The following is a 16,615-nucleotide window of genomic DNA, read 5'->3' as shown; positions in this document are numbered from 1 at the left end:
AAAATTTATAGTTAGTAACGCTTTAAGAAAAATGAGTTTTTCGGCTTTTTTTTTCGAACGATTGAGATATGTTTTATTTTGAAGCATCTTATAAGACTGAATGGAAGGCATTGATACCAAAATAAGCTGATTCCGAGATAAAAACTAAAAATGTAAAAAAACTGTCAATCTGCGAGAGTGCAGCTTTAAGGACCGACTTTTAATGGTAAGTTTTCATATATTTCGGGACACTGTGTTTTATTCAGATAAAACAAATTAAATAGTTAAGTTTTAAAAAAATGATAGTTTAACCGAAAACTTAAATCAAACGCAAGATTCACTGACTGTACAGTAAAATATTGCTTGCGGAACAAAAAAGCTGCGAAATAAAAGTTGACGTATTGTAACGCGCTAGGTATTAAACTTTGTCATTTTTGTGTCTAAATGATGATAAAATGGAGTAATATCAGCGCTTCTTTTTTAACAAGTTGGTATTCAATTTCATCGTTTTAAAGGTAGGATGACGTATGTGGAATTTGTTAAATGTGTAAAACGCGTTTTTTCCTTGTTTAAGTATATATACAGTGGAATAATAAATTAAGTTGAAACCATCAGATATGAAATCCTAGTCTGATGTAAAACGTAGATAAAGAAATAACTGTCTAGTTTTTATTTACTATTGGCTGAAGTTGTTTATCTTTTTCGGCTGGAATTGGATTAATTATAAAACACAGTATTAGCATGTAAGTATCTTCATAAAAACAGGAACACTTTTAAAGTCACTCTCTTATTTAAAATCAATACATACACATGTATAACAAACATGGATTTTGAGTGATATACCTTTAACTACTTACTAAATAATGCATTCATGGAAAATACTAAATACTGATAACAAAATTGTAACCATGTATGTAATAGCTGTAAACGCACAAATATTAAAATGACTGGTGAGTCCTAAAAGATTTACAGTGATCAACTATCGTCTCATAAGGTATAAAAACCGTGCCTTGTGCACCTTTCTTTCAAATTAAACACGGTATCCTTCAAAAGAACCATTGTTTTCGATATCTATTCATCCTTTTCGGTAAATTAAAACAATTGTATTAATTATAGTACATCTTATTTGGAAGTAAGACTGCATCTTTAAATAGAATTATAAACCACAGCGTTAACATGTAAGTATTGCCATAGAAGCAAGAACACTTTTAAGGTGAACATTGATAAAACTGTATAAATGACATAGCTCTTCTTTTGAATGACTCATCTTTATTAAAAGCATAGGTGGCACTGTCTGTCAATGTTGGTATTTTGTGATATATACATAATACTACACACTTAACGGGACCATTAACAGTCTACGAGAGAAAATCGTTAGATAAAAAAATTCAATCTTATAATAATAGTATGTGACACTCATTTTTTTTATATCTTCGTATACAGCATTTCCGTCCAGGCATGATTTCAATGTATTAATCATATATAAGTGCATACCATTACAACCAAGATCTAGTATATGATTTAAAAAAAAATCAATCGTATGGTACGATCATCATACATGTATATTCTATTGGAACAAAGAGCTAGTATAGTCGTACGATGCCATTATTATATATAACAGTATAAGCAAGTACTAGTATGGTCGTACGATACTATCATCTCATACCTTTACAACCAACAACTTGTATATTCGTACAATACGATATTTTTTATAGACCGTTAGAACCAAGAACTAGAATAGTCGTACGATACGATCATTATAAGTACCATTAAAACCAAAAACTAAAATAGTCATACGATACGATCATTATATAGACCGTTAGAACCAAGACAGAGAATAGTCGTACGACAAGATCGTTATATGTACCATTAAAACCAAAAACTAGAATAGTCGTACGATACGATCATTATATGTACCATTAAAACCAAGAACTAGAATAGTCGTACGATACGATCATTATATGTACCATTAAAACCAAAAACTAGAATAGTCATACGATACGATCATTATATAGACCGTTAGAACCAAGAACTAGAATAGTCGTACGACACGATCATTATATGTACCATTAAAACCAAGAACTAGAATAGTCGTACGACACGATCATTATATGTACCATTAAAACCAAAAACTAGAATAGTCGTACGATACGATCATTATAAGTACCATTAAAACCAAGAACTAGAATAGTCATACGATACGATCATTATATAGACCGTTAGAACCAAGAACTAGAATACGATACGATCATTATATATACCATTAAATTAAGAACTAGAATACGATACGATCGAAATATATACCATTTGAACCAATTACTAGAAGAGTCGTACGATACGATCATTATATATACCATTAGAACCAAGAACTAGAATACGATACGATCATTATATATACCATTAGAACCAAGAACTAAAATAGTCATACGATACGATCATTATATAGACCGTTAGAACCAAGAACTAGAATAGTCGTACGATACGATCATTATATGTACCATTAGAACCAAGAACTAGAATAGTCGTACGATACGATCATTATATGTACCATTAAAACCAAGAACTAGAATAGTCATACGATACGATCATTATATATACCATTAGAACCAAGAACTAGAATAGTCGTACGATACGATCATTATATATACATGTACCATTAAAACCAAGAATTTATATGGTCGTACGATACGATCATTATATAGACCATTTTTATTTTAACTAAGAACTAGTAAAGTCGTTCGGTACTATCATTATATATACCATTATAATCAAGAACTTGTATAGTCGTACGATACGATCAATGATAAGAGAGTCCAATGTATGTATACACTCGTTTACAAACAAATCACCATCCCAGACCGATAGTAGCATTCTTAAGCCTATGATTCAACGTGCTCAAAACCTAGGGTGATAAAACATTACCCTGTTATGATGCAACATATCTTTTAGCTCATCTGCTTTAAGAAGAAAACAAATCGCGGTATTGTCATTGTCTTGGTGTTGTCGTCGACGTCGCGCAAAAATAATAAACCTTGTGCATTTAAAAGCCTAAAACCTTTCAAGATATTCAAATGAAAACTTAGTACACATGTTGCCAGAGACAATATCCATATGTACAAAGAAGGGCCAGAACACTGGCTTTAATAGTTGTTGAAGTATGCCCCTTTTTCGACTGAAATACAAAAGACCAGTATAGGCGACCTCAATGTTATCAGAAGTCTGAACTTCTGTCTTTATGTCATAAGTTCATAACTGTTACGCTAAATTTAGCTTATCAAACAGAAAAATCAATTAATAATTCATATTAATGATGTTCATGTTAATAACTTTTATTTTATTGAAGATGTTTTAACTGATAAAACCTTTAGCATATTTAGGTCGTTAAGAACCACAGGGGCATTGTTGTTTTGTAACATTAAAATAATCACTGTGTTATTAAAATGTATGAGGACCATATACCTTCAGTTGTCTAGTACAATCTGATAATGTTCGCCGTTCATGTTTTTCCCTTCAAAAGTTAAACAAGGTATATTGTTTTCATGGCAACTTATTGAGAACAAGAATTTGATAGATTTAAAAAACAAAACAAATAAAAACCATACAACATAAAACGAAAACAAGTATTTTGTTGTTTGATAAATGAAACAGCACATAATCAATTAAATATCTTACAGAAGCTAAAATATTTTACAATGCAGCAAAGTAAAGAACACTTTTTATATGATTATTAAAGATGAATTAAAGTAACCAGCCATGCTCTCTTTGAAGTGGCGAAAACTCGTTAGTCTTTGAAACACAAATTTGCACACGTCGAATGTTATTCTTCAGAAATATCGCACGACGAAGCCGTAAAGCAGTCTGTGGGTGGATGCGGAAATAGCGGCCAGTTTCATAAGGTGCTCGTTGACAACGACTACAGCGTCCCTAACATCGTCTTCCCAGAATTCAACGATAAACCGGAAGTTACGTCACATTCAACCGGAAGTGAAAATAACGTAGACGCACGCGAACTTGGTGAACCGGAAGAGGACAGTACAAGGAAAATATCGCGTAAGTATATAATGAAAAGCAACCTATCAGACACCTGACGTCAGACTGTTGTTTGATTTGGGTTGGATTTAGGGGCGACGTCAACAACGTAATTCCGCTTTGGTGTCATGTTCCTACATACATGCTTATTTAATAACATAAACATAATATTTATATAAAGATTACATAAGAGGATATACATTAATCATCTAAAGTTACATTGAATGGCCTTGACATTACATGGCCAATTTTCACTCGCAAGTTTTCATCCTAATGCACATTAAATTGATTAACGTTATGAAAAGCTTGAGATCAACAATCCATTGTTCCCTTCCAAAATTTATGTTCTTTAACTCACAACGTACAAATTGTTGCGTTCATGTGATTTGCATTTGCATAGAAGCCGCTAGCGAAAGTTTCTGATTTATTGCATTGTTCCCAGTGGTTAAATAATATTGCGCATGTACTTAATGTCACAAATTATTCTTGCTTTCGGTTATGATAAAATACGACAGTATGATTTTTTTTTATCAAAAACAGTTTAGTATGTAATCATGTTTGGAATTCATATCGATTGTTCAGAACTTTTTTTAAAGCTGCACTCTCACAGATTGAACTTTTTTTTATTTTTTTGTCTAGGAACGCGCCAATTTATTCGAAAATGCATGGAAACCAGTGATATAAGACTGCTGACAAATATTCAGATCGCATATTTTCATATTTAAGTTCAAAAAATGATGTTTCTGCATTTTTCTTAAACCGCTAGTAACGGTTTTCGAACAGAAATATGAAAATCTGCGATCTGATTTTTTGTCAGCAGTCACATACCACTAGTTTGCAGATATTTACGCAAAAATTTGTTCATTCAAAGACAAAAAAATAAAAAAAGTTGTCAAAACCGTAAATTTGTGAGAGTGCAGCTTTAAAGCTAACAACGTATTAACGACACCTTTGTTTACTTTTAAATATGAACAATATCGATGCGCTTACAAAAATAATTAATATGTTGATGTGTTCTTAGATCAAAATACAATCAAGTATACCTAACAGCAATCTCATTAAAATCAGATCCCCAATACACGCTTCACGACGTTACGCTACGTACATAACGTAATGAAATGAAGTGAACGTCTCGATATGATTTTAATGAGATTGACCCAACAGTTGTCTCAAATCTTGTTAGAAATATTGCAGATCACTGGTGTATCCATTAAACCTTCGGAGAAGTAAAGATTTGAAAGTTAACAACGATGAAGTTAACAATGTTGTTAACTTTAACAAAGTTCTGAACTATCGGTTCATTGATATGATGTGACCACGTTGTATTGTCGACTTGTTTAAAGTCGATAGAACGAGTTATATCACGAAATGTTGTCAATAATATGTCGACTTGTTATGTTTTTGACTGGACATGGTGACGTCAGTGTTGTCGACAAATCATATTAAACACGTTATGTCGACATCACAACAATGGAGTCGACATACCATCGTCACCGTAGTGCAAGAACTCAATTTCTGCTTCTATTTCTAAACGCAGTTATTGCACTAAGGTGACTCCATGTTCAACTAGTTTTGACGATAACAAATAAGTCGTCATATCCTTTCAAAGTCGATACGTCGACATAACTTTGGCAAATTCTCGTGATATTATACTGGTTGACAACATGATCAAATTATCAGTATATACGATATGCGCTTCCATATCTTACGAGTTTTATATATACTTTTGTATTTTTTTTCTTTTATAAAAACGCCAACTTTTTGTTGGTAAGGGAAGAGGGATAGACATACATATCATTTACATCGCATTATTTTCAAAAGTGCATAAATCTGAAATAAGGGAAAACCCCGCAAACATTCAGTTCGTGCTTCGACTGTACAAGTGGTTTGATATTTAGAAATGAATAGTTTGGTATAAAATTGCACGACCAAACACAATCATTATTTACGCGGTAGTCAGAATGATTTTACCATGATAAACTAGGAATAATTCGCATGTTGAAAGCATACCATCGAAAAAATATACTTGTCGCCAATACACCTATCCGTTACTTCATTTTTGTCAGAGTTGTTTTGTATAAACACGAGCCATCAAGAAATAAATTAATGGCACGCTGACTCAATGTTATCTTCATATTTATATATATAAAGGAAAACTTAAATCGGGCTCTTTAAATCAAGATATTATACTATGACAGTATAGACTATATGTCTTTCGATCGAAGAATGCTTAAAAAAATCACAGTAAATGTAAATTAGGGAATAAAAATTTGTAAAGCGATTAGTACTAAATCTTGAATTTCTCAAAACATTCAGACATCACAGCTGTTGCATCTTATCAAATTTCAAGTAGTTCACCATTTTTCATGCCCCGCAAATACTGTGCATTGTACTTTAATATGTCCTCTGACGCCAACCGAAAGTCACTGAGCTTGCCGGAGATAGCCGAGTAATTTTCAATCCCCGAGCTTTCGAAGAAAGCCGAGGGGTTCCATCGTAGCAACTCGGCCATATGCGGTAAGCTTCGTGATAGTCAATATTCTGTTGGATACTGGCCGAGGTGTTGCGATTGGAGTGATTCATCCTACCGACACACGGACCATGTTCAGGAATACGGCTATCGTCCAGCTTGCCGGAGATTACCGAATGGTTACGATCACTCTGTTGCTGCCCACGTGCTATTTCCCGTATCATTGACAATTGACACCTGTCTTACTCTACAACTCACACCCTCCCTATGTACATGGAAGTTGGTGACTTTAACGACCCATTTCTCCTCACCTGTCATGTACAATGTGGTATAAACAACCATAAATGTGCCATTGTATCATGATTAATAACAAGATATGGATTGATTTTCTCATAAAGATCTATCGATTGGTGCATTTTTTTCTTAATGTCAATAGTTGCACTGTATTGCCTGGATGCTTAATATATATCATTACCATATGTCTTGTCATTTTTTGTATCATTTTATAAAAACATGCCAAAGTTAAAAGATTTAAACCCATTGTATATGTTTTTTCAAAGTTTTATATTAATAAAGTTAATTGTATGCATAAAGGAATCTAAAGTTAATTATATGCATTAAGGATTCTTAAAGGCCTAGTTTAATCCTTCTATAAGTGCCCCCCCCCCCCAAAAAAAAAAAAAAAAAAAAAAAACACAAACAAAACAACAACAACAACAAAAAAAAAAAAACAACAAAAAAAAAAAACAACAACAAACACACCGTGTATAGTAAGCAACCTCTGTGTTTTGATCTTAATCTAATTGCCTAATTGTCTTATGAGATCTCCGATCTTGAGTATCCTGCTGTGCAGTCTTTGAGTTTTTTTTTAATAGAAATGGGCCCCTAAATGGGCTTGAGCCAATCATCGCGTAAACAAATAGACAGGAAATTGGCCCCTACTGTGACGTCAGTGCAATTAGCAGGAGGTGCACAGCAGGGGATTGTCATGCAAAACATTCCTTAAACTAGGCCTTTAAGTTAATTGTATGCATTATGGGTTCTAAAGTTAATTGTATGCATTAGGGATTTTTTCGTTATTTTACTCATACAAATTTTGTTTTCAGATGAAGAAACCAACGACTTAAAAGTTGACGATGATGGTCTGTTTCAATCTAACCCTGATGACGAAGATTCCTTGCTTGAAGAATGTAAAGCTCTGATATCAGAAGCCGCAGACAGAGCTGTCAAAAGATCGATTAGTAAGCCCCTTAAAGCTGACACTGTAACTGACCTTGATGCCGAGTCCGTTGATGAAAATGTGGAGCGCGTTGAAGTAGTAAATCAAGCAAGAAAAAGTGTTACTCTTGATGTAGATACTATTGTCACGCCTGAAATTGATGTGGATAACGAATCTGAAACTGAAATTAACAATCGGGACGATGTATTCGAAGAATGTCACGAAAGCGTTAATGGTATTGTTACAAATGAAAACGTAGATGTTTCCACAAAAGACAAAGATACTGGTAAAGGTAAAATTAAGAAAAACTCGAAGTCGAAGTCAAAAAAGAATACTTCAATTGAAGTAGACAAAGCAGAAAGCATTACCAAAAAGGAAAGTTTAAAAATTGAAAAGAAAAGGGGCAGTATCTTCTCAAACATGTTTAAGTTCAGTAAAAGAAAGACATCTAGCTCCGACATTGTTAACGAGGATAACGAACAATCTCCAGTCAATGATTTGGTAACAGATAAACCTTCAAATGGTGAAAGTATCAAAATACCAAACGGTGTTTCCGAAGAAAATGCGGGTGGAATTCGGCGTCTGGATTCCCTTGACAGCGGAATTGTTGTTGAAAAAGTAAATGTTAATCAAAGAGTCAGTGTGGAGTATGCATTTCCACAAAAGAGGAAGCAAGATACTGGGAACGAACCAAGCAACGATAATCATACTGAAAGAAGTCAGCTAGAACTAGTCGTAGAAGCAGGTGCTGAACATGGAAGTGACATTGTTGGTCAACGACTTGCAGAACCAATTTATATAAACGGTGAAAAGGAAGATGAAGATTTTGTTTATATAAACGAGAGGGCAGTCGACGTAGCTGATTTGTCTAAGTCTCAGTGTTCTATTGTAGCGGCTGTTAATGCAGGACCAAGTGGAATTGCCTATGACCAGGTCGAGAAGGATAATAGAGAAGATGCTGATGATGAAAAGGAGTCAGATATTTCGTCTGATTCAGGAACTGGCATGGCATCGAAAGTTAAAATGGTTGATAAACCATCGAAGCCCAACATTGTGAAACTTAAGAAGAAAAGCTGGTCTTTTCAATTTGGCAAAAAGAAGACTTCAGAGAACAACGAAGAGACAAAGTCAAACGGATCGACGGAGGCAGAAAAAGAAACCAAGAAACCACGATGGAAATTTGGCAAATTTTCGTTTCGACGACCACAAGAAGTGTCTGCATCAACTCCTGATTTGACAAATGCGTGTATTCCTGAGGAAGCTCCAGAAGAGCAGGAGACAATGGACAAGAAACCGAGGAAACTTTCGAGACTCAGGCAGCTTATATCTAAGAAGAGCAGAAAGAAAAGTGCGGCCAGCAGTGATGATGGTTTGGAACGTAGAAGTATGTCAATGATGGACATTTCAATACCAGATAATACTGCTAGAAGTAGAAGAAGTAAGTACTTAGCATTCATCATGAAATTGTAACCATTTAAGAAATAGTACAGACCACGAGAAGGACCTCCTTGCATTATAGTGACCGACCAGTCAGCTCACAAGCATTGAACGGACCATAAGGTCCATGCAATTTGTGGACTGACTGGGAGTTCACTATGTCAGGTGGTCCGAAGTGGACTGTACTTTTTTTTATTTTCGCTATTGCTTTGAACTTGAATAGGATTTTTCTTGAAATACATTTTATTCTGTAGAACAAGCAAATTTTAATTCAGCCGACTACAAATATCTTTCTTGTAAAATCTACTCAGCGGTTAAACACAACTAGTCATCAACGGGCTCGCTATCACTCAAGTTGGTGCACGATGCCGACGACGTCGATTTTTTCTGATCAATTTTGGGCCGAATTTCGTGATTTCCAAAACATTAACATGGTTGCTATATGTTAGAAGAAAAATCCCAAAAATTTTGCTTTTAAAGAAAAAATGAGTTAGAAATAAATTTCAGTCAAACATTGAACCCTCCAGAAATGCTTTTATGCTGACGAATTGATGTTTTCTTTTATTCTTGTCTATATCTTATACCTTTAAGTGTATGTTTGTTATGTTCGTGGATAAACAGGAATTCCTTTATAAATGTAGTCAAAACAAGGCAATTTTCCCAATCAGAAATCTCAAAATGGCGGAAATAACACAGCCACGACACAAAGGATGTGATAAAACCGCGACTTTTTATTATTCGTTTATAAAAAAAAATATAATTTAACAATGTATACCATTATCCATTTAACAAACTTTGTGTGTGACTTATTGTATATTTAAAATACTCGTACAGGGCTTCCATTAAGAATTTGAAACTTAAAGTATGAACTTCCTGTCCATCAATATTGGAAGTTTTTCACTGAAAGTTTAAATCTCCCGTGTACATTTTTTTCACTATTTTTCAACTAGTATTTAGAAAAGGAAATATTTGCAACTATAACTTGCCAATTTCAAAGATTTATGTTATTACAATTTATTTCACGTCAAGACTTATTGAAATTGTGACCATAAAAGCAATATTGACACCAGGATTTGATATTTTGAACTTCCAGGCTTTCAACTTTGGAAATTTTCTTAAAAATATTGGATGTTTTTGTACTTCCAAGGAAATAAATTTGGTAGTTTTAACCCATATCTAGGGAGTGATATACTTCCAAACTTCCTTTAAAGCTGCACTCTCACAAATGTGTTTTGGCATATATTTTTTTTTGTCTTTGAACGACCCAATTTATGCAAACATGCATATGGACACGAGTGATATAAAACTGCTGACAAAAAATTAGATTGCAGATTTTCCTATTTAAGTTAAAAAAATGATGTTTTATGCATTTTTCTTAAACTTTTAGTAACGGTTTAAGCCATAAAACATTAATATTCGAAAGGAAATATGAAAATCTGCCGTCTGATCTTCTGTCAGCAGTCTTATATCACTAGTTTGCAGATATTTACACCAACATTGGCTCATTCCAAGACAAAATGAAAAATAAAAAAAAATTCTCAAAACGGTTAATCTGTGAGAGTGCAGCTTTAATGAAAGCCCTGCTCGAACACGGAAACACCACTAAGGTGAATAACCATCATGGAATGCAACTTGATTTTTGTAAGGTTTTTTATTCTTCGAAAAACAGACACGTTAATATAAATAATTTAACAATTTATATTAATATGCATTATACTGAATTTGTATGTGGTAAATAATATGTTCGAAAACACTCGTTTAAGGAAACAACATAAGGGCGAATTACCGCCATGGAATGCAAATTGAAACATGAGGTTTATACCGCTGGTTATTCTTAATAAAAAGACAATGTAACATAAACAATTTAACAATGTGAATGTGCGACGTAAACAAAGACGCAACAGATCCTTTCAGAGAAAAGCATGCTCGACCCTGAAGGGGTCCACTAGTAAATTCTCAATCCACACAGAGTCCGGGCTTTGCTAATTTGCATATTACCAACCAAGTAAACATACGTACTATGAACGTACTTCCGTCTATAACGAAATGCTATACATGAAAGCACATCTCCCGATTACAGCGGACCGTTACAAATGTATATTAATATGCATTTTTCTGAGTTCTGTGTGTGCTAAATAATATATTCAAACACACTTGTTTAAGGAAACAACGTAGGGGTGAATAACTGCCATGGAATGGAAATTGAAACACGAGGTTTAAACGGCTGGTTATTATTCGGAAAAAAGACAAGTTGATATTAATAATTTAATAATGTATATTAATATGCATTTTTCTGAATCCTTTGTGTGGTAAATAATAAATTCAAAAATACTCTACTTTAAAGCTGCACTCTCACAGATTTAACGTTTCCACAACTTTGTTTATTTTTTGTCTTGGAAACCAGTTATATAAGACTACTGACAAAAAATTAAATCGCAAATTTTAACATCTTTTTTACAAAATTGATCTTTTATGCATTTTTCGAACGGAAGTATGAAAATCTGCGATTTGATCTTTTGTCAGCAGTCATATACCACTAGTTAGCAGATATTTACGCTCATTCCAAGACAAAAATAGTAAAAAAAAGTTGTCAAAACGGTAAATCTGTGAGAGTGCAGCTTTAATGAAAAAAGCGCTGGGGTAAATTACCACCATGGAATGCAAATAAAAATATGAGGTCTATAAAATGGTTGGTTATTCTTTGAAAAACTGCCGTGTTAATAAAAATAATTTAACGATGTATGTTAATATGCATTTAAAGTCCCACTCTTATTCAAAATCAATACATACACTTGTATAACAAATATAAATTTAGAGTGATTTACCTTTAACTACTTACTAGATAATGCATTTATGGAAAATTGGGGTAATTCTTATTTGGGAGTAAGAATGCATCTTTAACTAAATTTTGTGTGGTTAATTAAAAACTCGTTCAATGAAAAAGCAATTGAGTGAATTACCGCCAAGGAATGTAATTTGAAATATGGTGTTTATTCGGTGAACTAATTTATCAAATGTTTATCTAGCCCAGAAGCTCATCTGATCACTCTTATTTACTTCTAATTCATCAAAATTTGATAAATTTGTGTACCAGACGAAATAACTTTACCTGTTTCACAACCTATCAGATGATATATAAACAAGACGCGGAGGCTACCAATTTAGACTCGAAAATGTTTATTCAAGTTTGCTTAATTAAAAATTTGAACGGCACAAAATTGAGTTTATTCATTCTGTGGCACAATCACTTCATAATTTAACTTCATTTAACTCAAAAATGACCTACGCTGAAAAGATTACTAGCAGGCCTTTAAAATAAATACATAACTCTGATATAATAGATTTCTATCGATATTATAAGATCGTTTTATGTGAAAAGGGCCAATTAGATTTTTCTATATGCATGCCTAAATTCGACTATGGTATATGAATATCATAAAGTGTTTGTACAAATACGCTTATATTCACTGATTTATGTTCTGTAATTACAAGCTTGGGAGAGCGGAATGAATGACAGCCGTAAAGTGTGCAATATTCGCGATGAATATTTTTGTTGTCGTAAATTATTAGAAAAAAACTTGGCAATATTATACAGGTTAGAGGGCAGATTTTACATATATTAAAAGATTTTCTCAGTAGAACGAAATGTAACGGAAATAATACTTTCCTTTACGAAACCAGGGGTCAAGGTCTTTAAAATTTGTGACGTTATGAAGCGCGTGCCAAATTGGGGCCACAAAGGGGGTAATCAACTAGTGCCAATTTACGGACTATGAGAAGCAATGTCCGGCAATTAACCTTTATTGTACCGGTATAAGTATCGGCACATTAAAACTTAGGCCGGAACGGTAGAAAGCAGATCTTAAACTAATTCAAAAGTTAACTGCGACTACTTTAGCAAGATTGGCACATTGACTCTCAGGTCGGTACTGTAAACAGTAGAATTTGCGTAACATTTTTGAATACTACCGTGCGTATATATTACAGTACAACGCTGAAGAGCCCTGGTATAATCTCAGTTAGTTGGTTTATGGGTGCCGTAACTATAATAAGAGCTTCACAAAAATTCCAAGTAATAGTTACAGCATCCCAAACCTTATTTGTGTACACATTGGTAACACTAATTTGTGTACACATTGGTAACACTAGTTGTATTTCTAATGAACGTTCATAATATTGCTATGTTGATTTTAGGTATCGTGGAAATAGAAATGGATCTACCTTTCATTTCACCAGCTTTATTTCTCGTGTGATTTTAAATATCACTGCACTGCTGTTTTTAGGTATCTTGGAAGAAGAAATAGATATATCTTTGGTAACGCTAGTTTTGTTCATGTGCTTTAATACCATTGTTCTGCTGTGCTTAGGTATCATGGCGAAAGAAATGTCTACCATTGGTAACCATATTTTCATGTTCCATGTGTTTTAATACCACTGCTCCACTGTTTTCAGGTATCGTTGAAAAAGAAATACATCTACCATTGGTGACCATATTTGTTTATGTTCCATGTGTTTTAATACCACTGCTCCACTGTTTTCAGGTATCGTTGAAAAAGAAATACATCTACCTCAGACGGATGCCTTTGATGGTGTGGAATTATCAGATCTTTCACAAGGTAACCCATATTTATTATATAATAAAAGAAAACGCCGTTTTATGATTTTAAAAATTAAGATTTATATGATATTTTAAGCTTTGAACACCTACGAGTATCGCATTTTTGTAGTGTTATTACTAATTAGCAAACAAATTCCGTTCAAATGATACCAAAATTACGCGAGGTCACAACATCAACAGTTAACGTTGGGCTGATTGTTCAGAACTTTTTTTTTAATTTAACAACATGAAGAACGACATCGTTGTTAACTTTCAAACCTGAAAAAATGATGATATGCTCAAACATTTAAATATAGGCAGTACAGCTGACACAGTTACCTCAAATTGTGTTAGTAATACAGCATATCACAAGTGTATTCATTAAACTTTCAAAGCAGTAACTATTTGGAGGTTAACAACAGTGACTGTAACAATTATGTTAACTTAAACTAAGTTCTGAACAATTGGCTCATTATCTCCAATGGCTTGATACAAATACATTTTTTTGTACACCGCATAACTTAAGTTTTTATAAGGGCAGACGGGCGTGCGGACGACGTCCAGTATATTGTCCGATCAATAACTTCAGAAGCATTTGTCCAATCGTTAGAATGTTTATGGAAATAATATCTTGGACAAATTCGTTATCTATGCATATTGCTCGAGTAATACGAGAATTATTCCCCTTTAATTAAGAAATTACCTAAAATCGGCCTTGTCTGATCAATAACTTTCGAAGCCTTTGTCCAATAATCCCCAAATTGGACACTTGAATTGCCAAAATCTGTATTTACAGTGTCCGCTCTCTAAAGTTTGCTGAACGTACAACCACTTGTCACAAAACTCGGTGTCCTGAAAATTGGACGAGATTATTATGCGATAATTGGCGCTTTGTTCTCATCAAACTATAGTTATGAATGTAATTATTATCACCTTATTCAATGTTCGTGTCTTACAGAAGAAGACGGTGCTGACGACCAAAACAAAAAGAGAAGGGAAAAGAAAAGTAAACTGGCGAAATCAAAACATAGTGTAAAAGATACTGGTAAACCATCGCATGAGGCTGGTGAAGCGAAAGACAATAACAACGAGGCTGATGGCATTACTGATTCTATTCAAGATGGTCAGGTATATGTTAACCAAACTGTTGAAGTTTCGGGTGTGAACGAAGCACCTGTTATTGAAGATGAATATGCGAATATGGTAGAACAACCGTCGAGTCCAACTAAGAAACAAATAAACATTACTTTGCAGATGCCCAAAGTACCAGTAATTGAAGATCATAACAAAACAGATCGGCCAGTAGATGATAGTCAAGCAAATGTAGAGGCCGAGCCAGATTATGCAGTTCTTAAAGAAGACACGGTTGAAGAAAACCAAGTAATCATAGATACACCTGTTCAGAATATCATTATTGAGCCTCCTGAAGATTTTGTAGATCCCAATGAAGAGGTCCAAGAAACATTCGTTAAACAAGAAGCGAAAAGAAAAGAACTGGCATATTCAAATTTGCTTTATGCCAGTACTGACTTTAACTCTCCAGCGGAGCCATCTAATGATACCTCTGCAATGGAATCACCTGATGAAGATGAATCAGATGCCTTTGTGCAGCTTCAAGAAATTGTAAATGATCAGACAGAACCAGACATGAGTGAGATAACTGAAACGTTTCATGTTAAAAATGATGACCAGAGGCGACAAAATCGAGAAAGTTTCGTTAGCAACATGGCGGAAATGTTTGAACCAGTGAAAATCGCAGCAGACAATTCATTGGCACAATCTTGTAACTCGAGTGAGGGATTAACGAACAAAGTGGAAACTAAAATCGTGCTTATGAGAGAGATAGGTGTCCAAGCTCCTGACATTTACATGCCTCTTGATAAAGAAGACTTTGGATTCACTGATAAGAAAGTTACGACGTGTGATATTGGTGTACAGGTGAACACTTTTGAAAACACTGTTGAAGATAAGGTGGTTACTCCTAAACTTGTTCAAGAAACTAATGAAACTGTCAGCACAGACAAGGACGATTCAACAGCATTTTTCTAAAGCAAACTTAGCATTTGTAAATAATATACATTACCATGTTGACACATTTCTATCATCAATATAAATGTTTGACATATGTATATACAATTATGTACATACATTTTATAATATGAATGTAATAAATGGTAAAAATGGAAAATGATTTGCCGAAATAACCTCATAAGTATAATAATAATAATTAAATTGCTGGATTATAGAGAATAGGTGGATTGTTCTGAACTTTCTTAAAGTTGACAATGTTGTTCATCGTAATTAACTTTTAACGCGAAATATGTTTTGATGGGTTTATAAATTTAATTTTATCAAGTTCACCTGAGACAGTTGCCTCAAATCTTATTTACAATACTGCAGATCACAACTTTCAATGTTGTTTTAATTGTCAAGTATTCAAGAATTGTGGGGAATTGGATAACTCTTTTCTCACTTGCATAATTATAAATCAACGCAAAATACAGTTCCTTTTCAATATAATATTCAATCGAAAAAGAGCACTGCAAGTGGTCGCCAATGAGTGTTGGGTTTTCTCAGGTTATCAAGGGGAATAACTTGACAAATGCTTTATCAGATTATGCAAACACATTTGCCTAATGTCAAAAAGAACATGTGTTCCAAGTTAATATTGTTAACATTTGTTTTAAAGATACTGCCAACATAAACGTTAATAACAAGACCAAAGCTTTATCAATGCATCAACCTTCCTTTAAATGAAATGCTTCTAGGTAAGCCATCCATAATCAGGATGCAAATATGTGTAAGTGCATTTAAGGTAAGCCATCCATAATCAGGATGCAAATATGTGTAAGTGCATTTAAGGTAAGTCATCCATAATCAGGAT

The 16,615-nt window shown here is 33.8% G+C and overlaps 1 protein-coding gene across 1 annotated transcript; it reads left to right on the top strand.

Moving 5' to 3' along the window:
• The first annotated feature begins 438 nt into the window (after nt 1-438).
• On the top strand, nt 439-15,913 carry LOC128237783 (uncharacterized). The gene is made up of 5 exons (XM_052953369.1): nt 439-466; nt 3,808-4,029; nt 7,585-9,135; nt 13,676-13,750; nt 14,690-15,913. The coding sequence occupies exons 3-5, from the start codon at nt 8,118-8,120 to the stop codon at nt 15,778-15,780; spliced, it is 2,184 nt and encodes a 727-aa protein (XP_052809329.1). The 5' UTR covers nt 439-466; nt 3,808-4,029; nt 7,585-8,117; the 3' UTR covers nt 15,781-15,913.
• The last annotated feature ends 702 nt before the right edge of the window (nt 15,914-16,615 follow it).

Source organism: Mya arenaria, chromosome 6 (genome assembly GCF_026914265.1).
Source record: "Mya arenaria isolate MELC-2E11 chromosome 6, ASM2691426v1".
NCBI classification, from domain to species: domain Eukaryota; kingdom Metazoa; phylum Mollusca; class Bivalvia; order Myida; family Myidae; genus Mya; species Mya arenaria.
The sequence above is the reverse complement of the archived record's forward strand: the minus strand, read 5'-3'. Positions and strand labels throughout refer to the sequence as shown.